The sequence below is a fragment of the Macaca thibetana genome, chromosome 4 (genome assembly GCF_024542745.1).
Source record: "Macaca thibetana thibetana isolate TM-01 chromosome 4, ASM2454274v1, whole genome shotgun sequence".
NCBI lineage: Eukaryota > Metazoa > Chordata > Mammalia > Primates > Cercopithecidae > Macaca > Macaca thibetana.
The window spans coordinates 80135690-80157481 of record NC_065581.1 but is presented as its reverse complement, the minus strand read 5'-3'; the positions used below and the strand labels follow the sequence as shown (position 1 = coordinate 80157481).

General features: G+C 38.1%; 1 protein-coding gene across 4 annotated transcripts in view; it reads left to right on the top strand.

Annotated features, from left to right (window-relative positions):
- The window catches only part of UBE3D (ubiquitin protein ligase E3D), a 179784-nt gene that overhangs the window by 58765 nt on the left and 99227 nt on the right, over positions 1-21792 (top strand). The window contains exon 9 of one of the 4 annotated variants that reach the window (XM_050788166.1): positions 2419-14176. The exons of the other annotated variants lie outside the window; for them this stretch is intronic. Coding sequence (XP_050644123.1) covers positions 2419-2509 — 91 coding nt within the window. The 3' untranslated portion in view covers positions 2510-14176. Of the gene's footprint in view, positions 1-2418; positions 14177-21792 lie in introns of those variants that run through there. 4 annotated transcript variants of the gene reach the window in all.

Sequence of the window (21792 nt, the reverse complement as noted above, 5' to 3'; positions counted from 1 at the left end):
ATTTCCGTCCTTTTAAAGACCGAGTATCTTTCCATGTTATGTATATACTACATTTTGTTTATCTTTTCATCTGTCAGTGGACATTTGGGTTGCTTCTACCTCTTGGCTATTTTACATAGTGCTGCTATGAACATTGGCGTGCAAATATCTTTTTGAGGCCCTGTTTGCAATTTTTTTTTCTTTTAATTAAAAAAAAAAAAAAATAGAGACAGCATCTTACTATGTTGCCCAGGCTGGTCTTAAAACCCTGGTCTCAAGCGATCCTCAAGCCTTAGCCTTCCAAAGTGCTGAGATTTCGTGTGTGAGTCACCATGCTCAGTCTCAATTCTTTTGGATATATATCTGGAAGTGGGTTTGCTGGATTATATGATAGTTCTATTTTTAATTATTTAAGGAACCTTCACACTGTCTTTTATAGCAGTTGCAGCATTTTATAATCCTATCAAAAGTGCAGAAGCAGTCCAGTTTCTCCACATCCTTGCTAGCGCTTGTTATTCTCTTTTTTTAAGAGTAGCCATCGTAATGGATGCAAGGTGATATCATTGTGGTTTAATTCGCATATTTCTGATGATTAGTGATGTTGAGCATCCTTTCATGTTTGTTGGTTATTTGCATATCACCTTTGGAGAAATCTCTGTTTAAGTCCTTTGCCCTTTTTAATCAAGTCCTTTTAATTTGTTATTGAGTTGTAGGAATGCTTTATATTCTGGATAATAATCCCTTATGAGATGCATGATTTGCAAATATGTTCTCTCATTCTGGAGGTTGCCTTTTCACTTTGTTCATTGTGTCTTTTGATGCACAAAGGTTTTTAAGTGTGAGATAGTCCCATTTCTCTATTTTTGCTTTTGTTGCCTGTGCTTTTAGTGTCATTTCCAAGATATCATTGCCAAATTCTCCTTAATTCTGATACTCTGCACCTGATGTGGCAGAGACTGTCATTGCCTGAAATAACTTTGGAAATAAAATTAGGTGGTTTTGAGAAGATTTAGAGGAAATTGTCTTTTTGGTTGGTTAAAAACAAAAAAACACAAAGGTTAATTATGCTGATTTTGTATCCAGCAGAGTATCTAAGACTATTATTTAATAGTTGTGTAACCTGCTAAAACACTTTATGTTATCTTATTTGAATAGTGTGTGAATATGATGTTAGAATAAATGAATGAAGGAATTGACAAGTGTCACCAAATGCTAAAGAACGTGTTATTAAACAATCTCAAGTAAGTGTTTATTCCACTTCCCACTTAGGAGTCACAAGGTGACATTGTCAGTGCATCCCAGTTGGGTACATTGACTTTGCAGCGTAGGATGTACTTAAACTTCAGAAATGAATGTTCAAGTCTTACGTTTTACAATCAAGAAATCTGAGGACCAAAAAGAGAAATAACTTCAGTTAGTCAGTATGTTACTGATAAAACCAGAATTAGAGTTGGGTTGTCCTGATTTCAAATTCAGTACTTTTCATTGTATCATGTAGTCTCTCACCAGAAAATATTAGGACATCCGAAAAGGCCACTATGAATGTGTATTTTTCCTCAAGAGAAATTCTCCTGGTAGTTTAGAATGTGTCAAACTTTTGATAACTCCTCAAAATATACTGCTTACTATACTATATTCAGTGAAATTTATGCCTCTTAATCTGTAACATCAGTAGCAGAAACTTCTGATTTACAGTATGTTCATATCTGATGTTATAGATCAGAATTTATGGGTACAAATGTGATTTTCTTTAGAAGTTCAATGCCTTAGCTCCTTAGAACAAGAATCTATTGAATGGAAATTACTCTGAAGATACAGAGAAGTAGTTAGGTGCTTATGGAAAAATATAAATGCATCATTTGAAATCACTTTTCACATATTTTTCTGTTAGTATTATCACCAAAATGTGTACATCTAGGGACCATTCATTATTAAGCAAATTAAGTACGTACTTCTTTCATTTGTAAATGGAAAATATCTTTTTTAGACTTTTAAGTATAGTCATGAACTTCACAGTGACATTGCAATGACAGACTGCATATATGGCAGTGGTCCCGTAAGATTATAATACTCTATCTTTCCTGTACCTTTTCTGTGTTTAGATATGTTTAGATACATAAAGAATTACCATTGTGTTACTGTTGCCTACAGTACTCAGTGCAGTAATGTGCGCTATGGGTCTGTAGCCTAGGAATAATAGACTATATCACTTAGGTTTGTCTGAGTAACTCCATGATGTTCACACAAAGACGAAGTTGCCTAATAACGCATTTCTCAGGATGTATCCATGTTGTTAAGCGACACATGACTGTACAATGGCCTAAACTAAAACTTGTTTTATTTGAAATTCCTATACTATACATGAATCCAGTAGTAATAATAAAAGAAGAAACAGAAAATAAGGCATATAATAAAAGTGAGCTTTTTTTTTTTTACTAGAAATTCCAGGTGTCCTATGAAAAGCAGTTATTCTCTTCAGATCGCTTCCTTGAGGAGAATCTGGTTTCCTTCTTCTGATGAAAAAATATGAGACAAATCTGATCATGACCTGTGAGAATAAAAAGGGCTTGGGGACTGCGATTGGGTAGAGGATGGAAGGGGAATCAGTATATAAAATTGTTTCTTCTCTGTTCTATGTTTTCTAATTGTATGTGAGATAGTTTTATGAGTCAGACCTGAAGTAGTTGTCTTAACCTTTCGTATGAGAAAGGTCTACGTTTTCCTTTTTTCTCTTTTTTATTACCTCCTGCTGTACTTGGTACTGTATTAATAAGTGATTTTGAAGCAGGAGAACAAAGATTTTGCCAAAAAGGAACTTATGGTCAAGTTAAGGCAACATGGTAAATACACCCCCAAAATGTATTCAAAAGACCAAAATCTATATAAATGCTAATGTCTTAGTCTGTTGTGCTGCTATAACAAAATACCTGAGACTAGGTAATTTATAAACAACAGAAATGTATTTATCCGGATTCTGGAGGCTGGGAAGTCTAAGATAAAAGTGCCAGCAGTTCTGATGTCTGGTGAGGGCCCCATGTCTGCTTCCAAGGTGGTGCCTTGTTACTATATCCTTACAGGATGAAAGGGATGGAAGGACAAAAGGGCCCAGCTAGCCCCCACCAGCCTTTTTTTTTTGAGATGGAGTCTCACCCTGTCGTCCAGGCTGGAGTGCAATGGCACAATCTTGGCTCACCGCAACCTCTGCCTCCCGTGTTCAAGTAATTCTCCTGCCTCAACCTCCCAAGTAGCTGGAATTACAGGCGCCTGCCACCACGCCCAGCTAATTTTTGTATTTTTAGTAGAGATGAGGTTTCATCAGGTTGGCCAGGTTGGTCTTGAACTGCTGACCTCAGGTGATCCACCTGCCTCAGCCTCCCAAAGTGCTGGGCTTACAGGGGTGAGCCATCATGCCTGGCCCACCGGCTCTTTTAAAAAGTGCTAATCTCATCCATGAGGGCAGAGCCATTGTGGTCTAATCGCCTCTCAAAAGCCCTACCTCTAAATACTGTTGCATTGGGAATTAAGTTTCAAAATGACTTTTGGAGAGGACACAAACATTCAAACCAAAGCATCTATGGAACAGGTTTTCATGAAGAACAGTATTCATTCACTGAATTAAAGAAAATAGAACAAAAGGTAGGAAGTACTGTCCCCCACTCCACCCCTATTCCAGGAAAAACTGAAAAGAGCTGGGCAGCAAAAACATCCACATGTTCAAATAGTGGATTCTAGCTAATGAAAGAGTATGTAGCTCCCAGAGGGCTTGGGAAGGTGGGGTGGGGGTCAGACACCTACTGTAGAGATGCTCACATTTATTTCTTTCAAATATTAGTTTCTACTCAACAGGGTGTTTTGGAAGAAAGGGTTCCACAGCTGAAAAAAAAAAATTTAAGAATCACTGTGATATGAGGTGATATTTAAGAATCTGTGATATGCATTTCACCAGACTATGCTTGAATCCACTGGATTATGGCAAAGTTATGAGTTGGAAAGCAACTACACTGAAGTTCTAATTGTTAGAATGGTCTTCCTTTTATTTGAGATAAATCTGCTTCCTAGACACTCTTCCAGAGCTGCTATTTTTTGAACATGATAGCTCTTCAGAGATTCAGGTAACCTGCTATTCTCTCCAGGCCAAACATTCTGAGATGGGGTGGCTTCAAGCTTCCCTTTCCTTATACAATCTCTTTTTCCTTGTGGTCTTTCCCCATCTTGATTGCCTGTAAGAAGATGTTGCCCAGCATCCTGTCAATTGTGTGCAGTAAGAGGTGAACTGGAGAGAAGCTAAAGCTAAGGCTGCATCCTACAGGGCTGCTGTAGGAAATTTGTATATAAAGGGATAAGGCATTTGCAGTGAAGCTAGAGAAAAGAAGCTGAATTGTAAGAATCCATAGAATTTGGACAATTAATAGAAAAGTTTTCAACTTCAGGAATTAGAGAAGGTCATTGATTCATTCAGCAAATACTTATTAAATGTATAGTCTTGTGCTACATATTAGGAATGTAATATTGAGCTAAATGAGACCTTGTATCACAGACTTATTACAATCTAGCAGGAAAAATAAATAAATGCAAAACTGCAAACTGATTAGTGCTGTGATGAAGAGATAAATGGTGCTATGAGAACAAATCAGAGAAAAACCAACTGGGTCAGGATAGGAGTCCATGAAGAATTGATGCTTGGGCTAGGCACAGTGGCTCATGCCTGTAATTCCAGCACTTTGGGAAGCCATGGCTGGCAGATCATCTGAGGTAGGGGGTTCGAGACCAGCCTGACCAACATGGAAAAACCCCGTCTCTGCTAAAAATGTAAGATTAGCCGGGTGTGGTGGCACATGCCTATAATCCTAGCTACTCGGGAGGTTGAGGCAGGAGAAACCTTTGAACCCAGGAGGTGGAGGTTGCAGTTAGCCAAGATTGCACCATTGCACTTCACCCTGGGCAACAAGAGCAAGACTCCGTCTCCAAAAAAAAAAAAAAAAAAAAATTGATGCTTGACTGCTGCCTGAAGGATGAGAAGAAGTTTACTGTGAAGAGCTTCTAGGCAAGGGGTAGGAGGCAGTACAGTGAGTACAAGGGACAGGAAGGTCAAGGTGACTAATAGAGAGAAACAGGTGTAGGGTAGGGAAGACAGACCAACTCAGGGACCCAAAGGGACTTGAAAGAGTTTAGTCTTTGTCCTAAGAACAATAAGAACTGATTGAATATTTTATCCAGAGAGAAGGAAGAGGTGGTTTAATTTAAGCTTCAGAAAGATTGTTCTGGCAGCCATCTAGAGAACAGTTGGATTTGGGTAGATCAGATAGGAAGCTATTGCAGTAGCCTAAGAGAGAGAAATTATTTTAGTTTGGACCTGGGTAATGGTGGCTGCGATAGATTTGAGAGATACTTATTAAGTAAAATTGCATACTTGGTGATTGATTGGATTTGGGGAATGGGCCGCCAAATACTGGGATAGATAATATTGGAAGAAGATAAAGTTTTGGGAGAAGATAATTGGTTCACTTTTGTACATGTTGAGTTGGAGGTGCATTTGAGTTGTTCAAGAGGGAATAGCAAATAGAATGTTAATATATAGACCTGGGGTTCAAGTGAAAGGTTAGGGCTGGATTTGTAAATTTGTGAGTCATCTGCATATTAGTCATAATTGAAGCCAAAGGCATGAGTAAGATTATTTAGGAAGAAAGAATGGAAGACAGAGTAGTGAAGAACTCCCACATTTATAGGCTAGTTAAAGGAGGGTGAGTCTGGAAAGGAGATAGAGGAGTGGTGAGACAGAAGGAAAACAACAGTGTTGCTTTTTAGAAGCTAAGGGAGGAAACTGCTTTAAGAAGGAGAAAGTGGTCAAACGCTGCTGAGAGAGAGGTCAGTAAGATGTTGAATGTAAAACATGCATTGGATGTAGATTACAAAGGTTATTAGTGACTTTAGCAGGAATTTTCTTGTTGAGTGCCTGGGATGGGAGCCGGGGTGGAATGGGTGAGCAGTGAGTGAGAGGTGATATGCCAAACAGTAAGTGTGGACCACTGTTTCAAGAAGTTTGGCTGTGAAAGGAGAAGAACAGAGAAGAAGGGGATGAGAAGCTGACTTAAGGTAGGCAGGTGGGGTTAGACTCACTTGAGTCTATTTAAAAGCAACAGGGGGCCGGGTGCAGTGGCTCAGGTCTGTAATCCCAGCACTTTGGGAGGCCGAGGTGGGTGGATCACTTGAGGTCAGGAGTTCAAGACCAGCCTGGCCAACATGGTGAAACACTGTCTCTACTAAAAATACAAAAATTAGCTGGATGTGGTGGTGTGCACCTATAGTCCCAGCTACTTGGGAGGCAAAGACAGGAGAACCACTTGAACCCAAGAGGCAGAGGTTGCCATGAGCTGAGATCACGCCACTGCACTCCAGCCTGGATGACAGAGTGAGACTTTGTCTCAAAAAATAAAAAAGCCAACAGGGAAGGTCCTGTTGAGAAGAGGGTTATTACACATGAGAAAGAAGGTATGACTGATAGCAGGATTCCAGGACAAAATGAAAAGGTCTGGTATCTCAAGTTCTGGTGGAGCAACCAGCCTCAGGAGCAGGATAGCTCTCCTTTTGTAACAGGAGAGAAGGAGATCAGTATTGGAGTGGCTGGAATAGATTTGCGTATAGGTTTTGAGAAGATGAAATACTCATCCTCTGATGCCTTCTGTTTTATCTGTAAGACAGGAGTCGAGAGGGAGGAGGCACAAGAGGCAGGAGGCACAAGAGGGAGGAAGCACAAGAGGGAGAAGGGATGAGGGTAGTGGACACTTGCAGATTTGAGGAGAATGGAGATTTAAAATGGTCATTTGGAAAGGAGATGAGTGAGATGACCAGAAATGTGTGGACTTGGTAGGCATTGTTCATTGCCCATTTGAGGTTCATGATCACAAATTCATAGTGATGTTAACCTTTCTTATGCTGTGACCTTCTCCAGCTTGTCATCTACTACGCACAAGCACAGAGAAAGCAGACAGTTGAGATCATCCGGGTTAAAGTTTGGTTGTCCCCATGCAAAGAGTACTGTGTAACTCTTGTATTATTATTATAGTGATGGACTATAGAATCTATATGGCCTATTTTAATGACTTAAGAGTTGGAAAGAGGCTGTAGTTTTTAATCACTTACTGAAACTTAGATCTGGTAGAAGAGAAAGCTTTTATTTGTATATTTGAAGCTTCTTAAAAATGTTTTTTAAATACCAAAGATTATTGATGGCAAATGATCCTCTTAAAATATATTAAGAAAAACTCTAATCCCTTAATGGAGTTTTAGCACTTATTCAGACACATGCCCTGAGTTAAATTTCCTTCCAGATTTTCCATGTGATTTTTGTAATCCCATTTTGTAAGGAAATGTATTGGCCTAATGTGAGATGACATGTATAAAGAAAAAGGTGGGTAATCTTTAGTGTCTGCCAGAATTTTAATTTGACATTTGTCATATAAAGCAACTGCAATGTTCCTGTGGTTCTGCTTTTGTTTTAAACATTGGGGTTGAAAAATGATCTTTGGATCCTAAAGTCAGCTGGAGTAGAGGGAAGAAGTCAGTTTCTTTCATTATCACTTGGGGACTTTTTATCCAGATCGCTGTAAGAGCCCTCCAGGTGCATGCACCTCTATTGCAAAGCAAAATAAATGGAACATTTCATTATTGGAGTTCCCACTGTTAAGTCTAGCTGCTGCTGTAACATCCATTGTGGAAGGAAGTGCTTGTCCCAGGCACCTATGCAAGGCTTCAGGCCAAAGGCCTGTAGCAATAGCGCTGTCCTCCATGGGACACCCTCTGCCTTACTGCGCAATATCAACACCCTCTGCCTTACTGCACAATATCAACTGCCAGAACCTTACTCTTGTCATTTTCTCTCCATGTCAGAGAAAACTCCCATACTTAAATCAGTCATTCCTAATTCCCCAGGTAAATGGTGAAGGCATTCTCCTTGTAAAATAATTTCAAATCATAGGGTCAAGTTCAAATCCCTGGACTACTATTTCTAATTTCACTCCCGTCTATATAACCACTGTAACCAGGTTGCTGTGTATTTTTCCAGACCTTTACCTAAGCGTATACATATATTTATATATGCCCCAGAAGTATATATAAAAACCATTGTGTTTTCCTTTTTCTTTTTTTAACATAAATAATATCATATACCATAGTGTCCTTTTGCAATTTATTTTTCACACAATATTATGTCTTCTCAGTACGTATAAATGTATCTCATTCTTTAAACCTATATTCCATAATGTATTTCATGATTTATTTCATTATTCTATTAAAGTTATTTTAAATTTTTCTTTGATACAATTCTGCAGTGAAGACCTTTGCACATGCCTTCTTGCGCACCTCTGCAACAATTTCTTTAAAGTGGATGGAAAGAAGTGGTGGTGGTATTCCTGGGGTATATTTATTTTAAATTTTTAAAAACTTTATTTTGGAGTAATTTTAGATATACAGAAGAGTTGCAAAGTTAGTACAGATTGTTACTGTGTACCCCTAACCCATATTCAGTTTCCCCTAATGAAAGATGATAATATTATCGTGACATCTTTGTCAAAACTAAGAAACCAACATTGGTGCACTGCTGTAACTACATTTCAGACTTTATTCACATTTCACCAGGTCTTCCAGTAATGTCCTTTTTTCTATTCCAGGATCTAATTCATGATACCACATTACATTAACTCGTCATGTCTCCTTTGTCTCCTCTAGACTATGATAGTTTTTCCTTGTTTTTCATAACCTTGACAGTTTTGAGGAGTATTGGTTAGGCATTTTGTAATATGCCCCTTCATGCCTGATGTTTTTCTCATGATTAGACTGGGTTGTGGGTTTGGGGAAAATACCATCACATCATATTAGGGTATCCACCTTCCATTACCGGCAATGTTAGCCTTGATTACTTAGCCAAGGTAGTGTTCGTCAGGTTTTTCCACCAAGCTACCCTTTTTCCCTTCCCATGCTGTATTCTTTGGAATTGAGTCACTAAATCCAGCCCACACTCAAAGGGCTAGGAGTGATAAGCTCTGTGTCCTGGAGGAAGGTATTATCTGTAGATTTTATTTGGAATTTTTATGTAAGAAAGATTTGTTTTTTCTCAATCGTTTGTTCTTTCAATTATATCTTAAGGACTCATGTATATTTATTTTATAATTTGGGTTATAATCCAGTACTATGCTATTATTTATTTATTTACTTATTTTGTTGCTCAAATTGTTCCAGCTTTGGCTATTGGGAGCTCTTTTTGGCTGACTGTCACGTCCCTTTGCCTAACCCCGTACTTTTAATTTTTGAGCACCTCCTTGCTTCCTGATCTCATAAAATACTCTGGACTTACCTTATATTTTCGCATTTTTCCCTGCCTCAGCCCTAGAATCAGCCATAAAAGAAACCCTGGTTCTTTTTTATCAGGGGATAGAAGTGCTCCCTACTACTGATGTTTTTGGCTTTTTTGAGATGGAGTCTTGCTCTCTGTCTCTCAGGCTGGAGTGCAGTGGCATGATCTCAGCTCACTGCAACCCCTGTCTCCCAGTTCAAGCGATTCTCCTGCCTCAGCCTCCCAGTAGCTGGGATTGCATGTGCCTGCCACCACACCTGGCTAATTTTTGTGTTTTTAGTAGACTCGGGATTTCCTCATGTTGGCCAGGCTGGTCTCCAAGTCCTGGCCTCAAATTATCTATCCGCCTTGGCCTCCTGAAGTGCTGGGATTACAGGCATGAGCCACCATGCCCGGCCTACTGATGTTTTAAAGGTTAAGAGCTACTGTTCAGTTGCTCTCCTATAGGCTTTTCTAGTTGACGCCTTTGTTGTTCTCCTCATACCTGTTACAATACTTGACACTATTAGGATTACTAATTTTGCCCTGATAAAATTGTATCTTTTTTAAAAGACTGTTTCTCTGATTACTAGTGTGGTTGAACATCTCTGTTTATGTTTATTAGACACTTGAGCTTCTTTTTCTATGAATAACCTGTTCATGTTCCTTTGCTTACTTAAGTTGGTGACTGTGAGTGTGTGTGTGTGTGTGTGTGTTAGTATTAATCCTTTATCTGGTTTTGATGAGTAGTCCTTTTTTCACCCTATCACTTACTTTTAAACTATATAATTTCTTTTGACATACAGAAGTTTTAAATTTTGATACTGTCACAATTGAAATTGAAGGCTTTTGCTTTTGTATCATGTTTAAGGAGATCTTTCTAGCATGTCCACGTATGTTTTTATTGCAATCATTTACTGAAACTGCTGATTCAAAGATCACAAATGAACACACCTGTTAAGCAAAATCATTTGCTTTTTCTCAATCCTTAGCATTTGGCATTATTCATGGTTTCTTCTTGGAAGTATTTTCCCTGGCATTCTACTGGTTTGCCTCTGTCCTCTTCCCTTTCCTCTTTCTTTTTACCTCTTCCCTTTCTCCTTCTCATTTATACTTTTTCCTTTAGCCTGCTAGCAGGGGATTCTCCCTGCCTTCTTCTTCCCCTTTGCTAAGCTCATCTGCTCTCATAAAGGAAACTCTAATTTCTGTTGAGTAGAAACATTCAAGCCTACATTTCAAGTCCTACCTTTCACTTAAGTTTTTTACTTCTCCCTCTTGTCTCTATGTTGTCTCTGCTGCGTATCCCACTAACTTCTCAAATTCAGTATGCCCAAGGTAGAAGAAACTCCTTACCATGTCTGGCAAATATATCTTTCTTCTTATTTGTATGTCCACCAATGGCATCATGATTCTCCTAATCACCTGGACTCAAAACCTAAAGTTTGCCTTTAATTGTTTCCCTCTTCCCCACATCCAACCTGTTATGAAGTCATATTCACTCTGCCTTCAAAAACTCTTTCACATCCATTCTTTTCTTTCTCTTCTTCATTGCATCAACCTCGTTCAGGTGTTTGTCCCTCTTCTTGTGATGTTTATATGCATCTCTTCAACCTGTGTCACCCCTAATCCACCCAACCTGGTCATTGCAATCATACCCCTGCCTCTGTTTGCCTGTCGCAAATCCTTATCTCCTTGGATTAGTATTAGAGGTCTTCTAGAGCCTGACTCCAGTTTCATTCCCTAACCCTGCTTTCTCCTGTGCCTGTCCTACTCTCTGTTATGTCCAATCAGAATGGAATACTGCTGCTGCTCAAATGTTAATTCATCTATGCAGGTCATGTACAGTTCATTGTGTTTGCTAAGAGTGTATAATTACCCATGGGACTCAATTTTCTATTTCAATTAGGATCTTTTTTTTTTTTTGGTAATATTTCTGTAAGGAGGGGATTGATATATAAATTACTGTTTTGGTTATAAGTATTGCATGGGTAAGGTCTTCATTAACAAATATATTAAAATTTTTTCTTCTGTTGTCCATAGCTAATAAAGTTCTTACATCTTTGTGAATTAAATAAAAATAAATACATGAATACACAGAATTTTATTTTAGGCCCTGTGATTGCTGTTTTACTCCTATTTCCCTAGTGTATGTTATTTCCGTCATTTTTTTCCTTTCAGCAATTTCAAATAATACCTTTACTGGTGAAGTGACTTAACTTTGCTAATTTTATCACAGAGTTTGTTTCTAGATTAATGAAGTCAAAATAGGGAAATTGGCAAACATATAGTGTGTAGCACTGTGAGTCTTATATGATCATGGAACTCTTTTTCATGGGACCTCTAGGTCCAAAGAATACACTTTTGAGAAATTGTACAAGAATATCCTGTATGTCAGTGGAGTAGAGTGAATATAGAAAGAGATTTCCCTGTTATTAATTGGACCAAAGTTGGAAAATAAGAATTTAAGGAAGAAGATTGGAGAATATACAGTTAACCCTCTGTCACCATGGGTTCCACACCCATGGTTTTAACCAACCTCAGAAGGAAAATATTTTGGGGGAAAAAATCCCCACAAAATTCAAAAAGCAATACTTGGATTTGTAGCACACTTATTCCTATGTTGAATCCACATGAATGAAGTGATGTGTAGGCATTGTATTAGGTATCATAAGTAATCTAGAGATGATTTAAAGTATACGGGAGGATTTGCATAGGTTATATCAAAATACTGTGTCATTTTACATAAGGGACTTGAGCATAGGTGGATTTTTGCTGAGGGGAGTCCTGGAACCAATCCCCTATGGATACTTATGGATGACTGTATATTCCCAGAGGGAAACCATTTTCTATGTCAGCTGATAGGTGTCAGTGTCTGCCAAATACACCTTGGGTACAGTCGTGCAAGAGGAAAAGATTGGAAGAGGACAGTCATATGTTGGCAATTTCCAAGAGTGCCTGTACATCAAAGGAAGAGAATTTATATTTATGCATTTAAAATTAATATACTTTAAAGCACTTAAATAATGAATTATACTTTTGCTGACTCTCTCTCTTCCCCCTCCCCGTTTCTTTCTCTCTCACAATAACCTAACACCAGAGATAAGGTGGAAGGTTTATTTATTTGTGTATTCATACATTCAGTTAACTGATACTATGTTAGGTGGTAGGTCTGCATTAGTAAAGAAAAGCTACAAAACTCTTGCAGTTGTGGAACACATACTCTAATAATGGGACTTAATGGGACTAATCTGTACCTAGTGTTATGTAAACCATCACCACTTATCTGACAAACACCCAAGTGGCAGAGGTAGTTCTTAGTAAAGGACTCAAATAGAAGTAAGCTCTGGAATGGTTTATAATATGAAATATGTCAAATGACATCACTATGTATACCAGACTCTGATTGTTGAACCTGTCCGGTATGCTGGATTCCCAGAATTATAGATAGCATGAAGAATTACAACTACTGGATCTGATATTCAAGTATACACACATAGCCAGGGACCCATAGTGCCCATTTCCCACAGAGGAAGAAGAAAGAAGGAGTGTAACTATTCATTCCAAAGCTATCATCTACTTTTAGCTCACACTTCCATTGGGAAATTCAGTTTCTCCTACTTTATACTCCCTTCCCTAAAGAATACAGATGTCGGCTGGGCATGGTGGCTCATGCCTGTAATACCAGCACTTTGGGAGGCCGAGGCAGGCGGATCACTGGAGGTCAGGAGTTTTGAGACCAGCCTGGCCAGCATGGTGAAACCCCATCTCTAGTAAAAATACAAAAATTAGCCGAACGTGGTGGCAGGCACCTGTAATCCCAGCTACTCAGGAAGCTGAGGTGGGAGAATTGCTTGAACCCAGGAGGCGGAGGTTTTAGTGAGCCAAGATCGTGCCATTGCACTCCAGCCTGAGCAATAGAGCAAGACTCTGCCTCAAAAAAAAAAAAAAAAAAAAAAAAAAAAAAAAAAAGGAATGCAGATGTCTTTAAATGTACAGAGTAACTACGAATCCCACTTCTTTACCTTGGAGACATGACCTATAAATGTTGGAGTGCTTATTATTCCAAGACATCTTGGAATACTTGCATACATTCTCTGTGCATGTTTGTGCTGGAATCTATTAAAACAAAAGAAAATGTAATAAAAACTTTAAACTTATCGGGGTTTTTTTGTTTTTTGTTTTACATGAAGATCTTAATTTATTTATATATTAGGGACTTTTACAGGTGGCACTAATTAATGCCAATGTGACTTGTTCATTTAATTCTCTATGACCTTATTGATTATGTGTGGCAGCTCTACCACCTGAGGCTATGTGCTTGGCAGGTTTATGCATACACAGAACTTGGGTGAAAAACCTTAAGGGAAAAATCCAGAAGTTGGGAATTCAGGAAATGCTTAGAAGATGGTTCTTTTTTCAGTTAAAAAACTAAATTTTAACTGCTTAGGGATTGCTATGCTTATTTTGTTCTTTTTTTAATTGTCAAAATGATAAATTTCTTAACAAAATTTATCCTTTTTTACCTTCTTATGTAAGAACTTCCTGCCAGAATTTGGGGGAGGAGGATTTACTCTTAAGCTGTGGGAACATAGTTTAGGAATTGTCATCTGTTCTTCATTTTGTAGTTTAATTCATTTATAAGAGTTAAAGGTTCTATTTAGATACTTCTAAAGATTGCTACCAAATTCACAAAATTGTTATGAAAAACTACTTGACCCGTACCTAACTCAATATAGTAATGAGTCATCCCGGGTATTTATGTAGTAATTATGGTGCTAGGAACAGTGAGGGGTTCCAGGCAGATTAAACATAATACCGCCTTCTTGATATCATTGGGTTCCTTGGAGATATTGATGGTTGTAAAATGTGGTTTTATTTTTTTATTTTTTTTTTTTTTTGAGACAGAGTCTCGCTCTGTCACCCAGGCTGGAGTGCAGTGGCCGGATCTCAGCTCACTGCAAGCTCCGCCTCCCGGGTTCACGCCATTCTCCTGCCTCAGCCTCCCGAGTAGCTGGGACTACAGGCGCCTGCCACCTCGCCCGGCTAAGTTTTTTTTGTATTTTTAGTAGAGAGGGGGTTTCACTGTGTTAGCCAGGATGGTCTCGATCTCCTGACCTCGTGATCCGCCCATCTCGGCCTCCCAAAGTGCTGGGATTACAGGCTTGAGCCACCACGCCCGGCCTAAAATGTGGTTTTAAAAATCCTTTCTTTAAGAGGTGGAGCTTAATTTCCCTCTCTTTTGAGTGTGGGCTGGACTTACTGACTCACTCCTCAGGGATACAACAATGATGATATGACAGTTTTAATTCTGGGAGTAGGTCATAAAAGGCACAGTGGATTCTTCCTTGCTCTATGTCTTCAGCACTCCTTCTGTGGGAATCCAGCTGCCGACATGAGGACACCAGGGCCTATGGAGAGCCCATATGATAAGGAACTGAGGCCTCCTGCCAGTGGCCCTGTGAATGTACCATCTTAGAAACAGTAACCCTATCCCCCATCCGGCCTGTGGACAACCGTAGCCCTTGTTGGCATCTTGAATGTGTAAACCAAAAAGTATCTGAAATGGTTCTCAATCAATTTAGAACTTTATTTTGCCAATGCTAAAGATACGCCTGGAAAAAAGGACCCCAAGTTCATAGGAACAATCTGTGGTTCGTGCCTTTTTCCAAAGATATTTTTGAGGGCTTCAGTATTTATATAAAGGGGAAAAGGGCTGGAGGGGAAAGAAGGAGAATACAGTCACATTACTGAATCCACATGTTGCAAGAGAAAAGGAGCAGGTAGAAGAATAGTTAATTATGTATTCATCTAGCGCTCAGTAAACTGGCACTTTACTTAAGATAGGGTGAACATAGAGTAGCTACCTGTGGAGATTTTTAACATTTTATCTGTAGCTATCTGCTTAGGAACAAAAGGAAAGGCAGGCCAGACGTGGTGGCTCATGCCTGTAATCCCAGCACTTTGGGAGGCCAAGGTGGGTGGATCATCTGAGGTCAGGAGTTCAAGACGAGCCTGACCAACATGGTGAAACCCCGTCTCTACTAAAAATACAAAAATTAGCTGAGTGTGCTGGTGTGTACCTGCAGTCCCTGTTACTCGGGAGGCTGAGACAGGAGAATCCCTTGAACCCGGGAGGCGGAGGTTGCAGTGAGCTGAGATAGCACCACTGCACCCCAGCCTGGGTGACAGGGTGAGACTCTGTCTCAAAAAAATTTAAAAAAGAAAGGCAATTTCTCTCATGACCCAGGTTTCAGTTTAATTTTTTCCTGTTGGCATAGTGAATTAGGGTCCTGAGATTTTATTTTCCTTTCACAAACAACTTCAGCCACATGAGAGATTCTAAACCAGAGCCACCCAGCTAGGTTGTTTGCAAATTCCTGTCCCACGGTAACTGTGAGATGTTTGTTAGTAACTAATTCAAGAGGTATGGCAGCAACCTGGAATCCTTGGACGTACTGGCTTCACTTCCAGCAAATTCCAGGGTATCAGTGACCTCTATAAAAAGAGATACAAAATTATGTATATGTATGTGTGCATTTGCTTGGCAAGTATTCATAACTTTCACCAGTTTCTAAAAGGACTCCTTAATCTCTGAAAGGCTAAAAATCCTGCATTATGTGTTTTGTTCAGAGGAAGCAGAGCAGTGAGGCCTGGAAAATGAGATATAAAGGTTTCATTGAGGGAAGCAAGGCTTACATATGTAATTGATGTGTATTTTTTGAAGATGGGATTGGATTAGGCTTTAAAAAGTAAAAAGAACTTAGCATGGGCGTATGGGACAGTTCCCTTTCAAAGTGTCCTTGATTGCTTTACATCAGGGGTAGGCAAATTATAGCCACTAAGACAAATTCAGGACCTTGCCCTGCTTTTATAATTTTAATGAAATACAACCATGCCTATTTGTATACACATTATTTGTGTCTGCATTTGCCACACTACCGTAGAGTTGAGTAGTTGAGATAGATGCCCTATAAACAGATAGTAAAATAGTAAAATACGTACCATCTGGCCCTTTACAAAAAAGTTTGCTGACCTTTACTTCTAAATATTGAGATGAGTTTGGTATTCTTGTTGCCTAAAAGTAGTAGCTAAAATTTATCTTTCTAACTGATGGGTGAATATACTACATATCATGTAGCCAACTTTCTCCAGGTAAGTAATACATTAACATTTGCTCCCCAAACCCCATCGGAGTAATTGCTTTCCTGGTCTAAGGAAGTGGCTATCTGGACAGCCTCCTGGAGAAATGAGATTTGTAGAGCAGAGGGCAGGGGTTAATGATGCTGCATCAGAGGTGAACACCCAGGGGCCTTGCACTGCTAACAGTTAAGCAGGAGAGGCCTGTGGTATTTGTTACTGTAAAGGATCTCTTGCTTCTTCTGTATTTGTCTCTACTTGACATTTTTCTTTTCTGCCCAAAGAGTCTCATAAACCTGATCTATAAAAGACACATACATTATTTTGAAATAAGATGTTTGAGGGCTGGATTCTAGTCTATTTCCTTTCTAATTCTATTTTGGTGTAGTGTTGTGAACTCACTTGTCACTAACAGTTACTGATTGATTCTTCCAGATAAAGGTGATACTCACTTTAGAATTGGGCTTAATTCTGAGACTTTAAGTCTGATTTCTTTTTTTTCTTTTTTTGGTAGTTAATCTCCTGGTAACAGCTGGTTTTACTTTGTACCTTATCATTATTATTATTATTATTATTATTAGGTAGTTAATCCCCTGGTAACAGCTGGTTTTACTTTGTACCTTAGGTTCAAATGTGCTAAATGTTTATTCTTTAATATCTAAGATGTTTCTCAACTTTAGAAAAAGTTTGAGAAAGTTTAGAAAAACTAAAGAAAGGAAATGGCATATGGCAGACCATATCTATGTTTTATACAGTCTTTCATGAATACAGTATACAATATTTCTGCTGTGACAGCCCACATGCTCTATTTGAAGCTTGATGTCCCATATAGACCTCATGTGATTACTGGCTGATGTCCTCAGCAGGAAGAGCAATGACAAAATTCATTCAGCTGTATTCGGAGTTAATTGCTTAAGAGTTTTGTCTTCGTTGCTCGTTATGTCAGTTAAAGAATATTTTTTTTTCTCACGTCTTGTACTTCACTGAGGGGGTCGGTCTATCAGTATTTTGGCTAATTTTCTAGAAGTTCTAACCGAGTTCATAATTTAAGTAATTAATTTGTTATGAACTGTTTCAAATTTACAGTAAAGTTCCAGAACAGTGTAATAAAAATCCATTTTCTTACTCCCATTTTTAATAAAACTTGATAGGTAGGTAGATAGGTAGGTAGGTAGGTAGGTAGGTAGGTAGATAGATAGATAGATAGATAGATAGATAGATAGATAGATAGAGTTTTTAAAATAAAGCATTAACACAGTTGAAGCTTCCTCTAAGTTCATTCTCTTTTATCCTTCCCCAGAGGAAACATGTGTCTGAAGTATGGAATGTATCATTGCCAAACAAAAAGAATTTGTAAAAACTTCTTAGTTGCATAACTAAGAAGACTAGAGACTATGGACTGTCGTACATACTTTTACTAAATACGAGTACTGTTGTATTTTTACTATTTATAAATATTAAAATTACATACTATTAACTTACGTGTTTTGAAACGACATATAAATGGTATCACATTGTATTTTTTGCAGCTTGCTTTTTTCACTTCTGATTGTGTTTTTAAGACTTCTCCATGTTGACACATGTACTGTATTCATTCATTTTAATTGCTGTAAGATATTCTTTTGTCAGGATGTACTACAACTTATATATCTGTTATTCTTTCTGTGGACATTTAAACTGTTTTCAGTTTTTACATTAAAAATAATACAGCAGTGAACATTCTTGTTCATATCTCTTTTGAATATGTGTGAGCTTTTCTCTTCTTTACATAAGAGATGGAATGATTGGGCCTTAGAGTACATCTTCAGTATTATTAGGTAATTCCAAACAGCTGTCCAAAGTCGCTATATGAATTTACACCCACACTGGCATCATAAACATTCCCATTGCTTCACATCATGGTCAACACTTCCTCATTTTGTCAATTTGATATTTTATTGCTAAGAAATATTTTCCTAATTACTAGTATAGTTGAGCATTGGCTTTAATTTTTTATCTTTAACATTGTGTTGGAGATAGTAGCTAATGGAAATAGAAAGCAATTAGAGGCATAGGAATTGGAAAAGAAGAAGTAAAACTGTCTTTCTTGGGGGATAATATAGTTATATGTCAAGAAAACCCAAAAGCATCCATGAGAAAACTACTACAAACAAAATAACTTACTAAATTAGCAAGTTATAGGTGAGGCGTGGTGGCTCATTCCTTTAATCCCAGCACTTCAGGTAGCTGAGGTGGAAAGATTACTTGAGGCCAAGAGTTCAAGACCAGCCTGGGCAACGTAGTGAGACTCTGTCTCAAAATAACAATAAAAAAAGAAAGAAAACATAGCAACACCCACTCTATGCAAAATTGTTTTTTGATTAGCCAGGTGTGGTGGCATAGTTCCAGCTGTAATACCTGTAGTGCCAGCTACTTAGGAGGCTGAGGTAGGTGGATAGCTTGAGGCCAGGTGGTCAAGGCTGCAGCAAGCCTTGATCATGCCGCTGGACTTCAGCCTGGGCGACAGATCAAGACTCTGTCTCATGAAGGAAGAAAGAGAGGAAGGGAGGAAGAGAAAGAAAGGCAGGCAGACTTTTTGAAAGCTATTTTATATATATATAAAAAATATAATTAATTTATTATTATTATATAAAAAATAAAAATAACACCTATGGAAAACTCTTTGTAATTCAAACCAGAGACCAAGACTAATAACTCCAATATATAAAAGTCTACAAATAAAGAATATGTGTGTTTAATACATGCATACATATATATATTATGGATATATATAAAATATAAATATATGTATAATCTATGCATATGTATAAAAGATATATGTATAATCCATACATATGTGTAAAATATATATGTATATATTTTTTCAAAAGTCACCTAGAACATATGGAAGAGAAGACCTCATGTACAATAACAGCACAAAAAAGAAATTAAAATGCTGAAACTTAACTGGAAGTGTCAAAAACATATATGAGGAAAATTACAAAATACTTTTGGAAAAGAGTACAAAAGCATTCTTTTTTTTTTTTTTTTTTTTTTTTTTTTTTTTTTTTTGCGGTGGAGTCTTTTTCTGTCACCCAGGCTAGAGTGCAATGGCATGACCTCGGCTCACTGCAACCTCTGCTTCTCGACTTCAAGTGATTCTTCTGCCTCAGCCTCCCGAGTAGGTGAGATTACAGGCATCTGCCACCACACCCAGCTAATTTTTGTATTTTTAGTAGAGATGAGGTTTCACCATGTTGGCCAGGCTGGTCTTGAACTCCTGACCTCGTGATCTGCCCGCCACAGCCTCCCAAAGTGCTGGGATTACAGGCGTGAGCCACCGCGCCCAGCCAGCACAAAAGTATTCTTAAGCAAATGGAAGTATATACCGTATTATTGGATAAGATGGTAACTATCATTAAAATGTCAGTTATCCCTAAATTAATATACAAATTCAATAAACTAAAACCCAATAAAAATGCCATCAAATTTTGTTTTGTTTTTTCAGCTAGACAAGTTGATTATAAAGTTTGTTTGGAAACAATTGTTAGGAAAACCTTTGAAAATAAAAGAAATCAGGGCAAGGACTAGCCCTATCAGATATTAATATTAAAATGTTTTATTAAGATACTGTAAGTCAAATAGTGTGATTCTGACCCATGAATAGACAGACCATTGGAACACAACAGAAATAGACCTGATTTCATATATAAGTATAATACATAGGAAAGGTGGCCTCTCAAACAGTGAGGAAATGTAGAATTCATAATAATTAGCTTTGGGATGCTGAGACAAATGCAAATAAAAAAATAAAATTTAATCTTTACATGTTACATGGGGATCCATTTCAAATAGATCAGAGGTTTAAAAAGAAAACCACATGGCCGGATGCGGGGACTGACGCCTGTAATGCCAGCACTTTGGGAGGCCAAGGCGGATGGATCACAAGGTCAGGAGATTGAGACCATCCTGGCTAACATGGTGAAACCCTGTCTCTACAAATACTACATAAAATTAGCCAGGTATGGTGGCATGCGCCTGTAGTCCCAGCTACTTGGGAGGCTGAAGCAGGAGAATTGCTTGAACCTAGGAGGCAAAGGTTGTAGTGAGCTGAGATTGCGCCCCTGCACTCCAGCCTGGGCAACAGAGCAAGACTCCATCTCAAAAAAAAAAAAAAAAAAAAAACAAAAAAAACACGTTAGTAGTAAAAGAAAAGATGGATGAATTCTTCCATTACCTGGTAAAACCAGCTGTTACCAGGAGATTAACTACCAAAAAGGTGTTAAAAGGTGAGGAAAACCTTTTAACAGTGACTCAAAATCTAGAAGTAGTAAGGAGAGAGAGTGATGAATTTGATTACATAGAAATAAAAAGAAAAAAAACTTGTAACAAAAAAGCATCATAAACAAAGTAAAAAGATAAAGAATAACTATGAGGCCAGGCATGTGTGGCCCACACTTGTAATCCCATCATTTTGGGAGGTTAGGTGGGAGGATCACTTGAGGCCAAGAGTTTGAGACCAGCCTGGGCAACATAGCAAAACTCCTCTCTACAAAAAAAAAAAAAAAAGAAGAAGAAAAAAATTTAAAAACAGCCAGATGTGGTTGCGCACAGCTATAGTCCTACCTACTTGGGAGGCTGAGGCAGGAGGATTGCCTGAGCCCGGAAGATAAAGGCTGCAGGGAGCCATAATCACCACTGAACTCCAGCCAGGGCGACAGAGTGAAACCCTGTATCTAAATAAATAAATATAACAACTATGAAGAACTCTTTATAATATCAATCAGAGACCAAGGCTAATATCCCCAGTTTATAAAAATCTACAAATAAAGAAGGCGGCGGCTAACAACCCCATAGAAAAATGGAGTAGAAATATTCACAGATACTTCATCGGAAAAGAAATGAAAAGAACTCTTAAACATATAAAAATATATCCACCCTCACTCCTAATGAGAAATGTAAATAAAACTCTCCTGGGCTTTATTAGATTGGCAGAAATCCAAAAGTTTGACAACATATTTTTTTGGTGAAACTGTGAGAAATGGGAAATCTCATACTTTGGTAGATATACAAAATGGTACAATCTTTATGGAGGAAAATTTGGCAAAAATTACAAGTGCATTTACTTTTTGATGGAGCAATTCCATTTCTATTAATTATTTTAGGGACAAATCATTGGATAGAAATTAAAGGACACATGCATACAACTATTAATTTGAGCACGATTTATAAAATGAATGAATGAGTGAATGAATGAATCAAATAACCCAAATGTTCATCAGTAGGGAGCTGGCTGAATAAATTATATTCTTGCAATTAACCATACAACTATAAAAAGTAATGATGAATATCAGTATATACTACTCTGG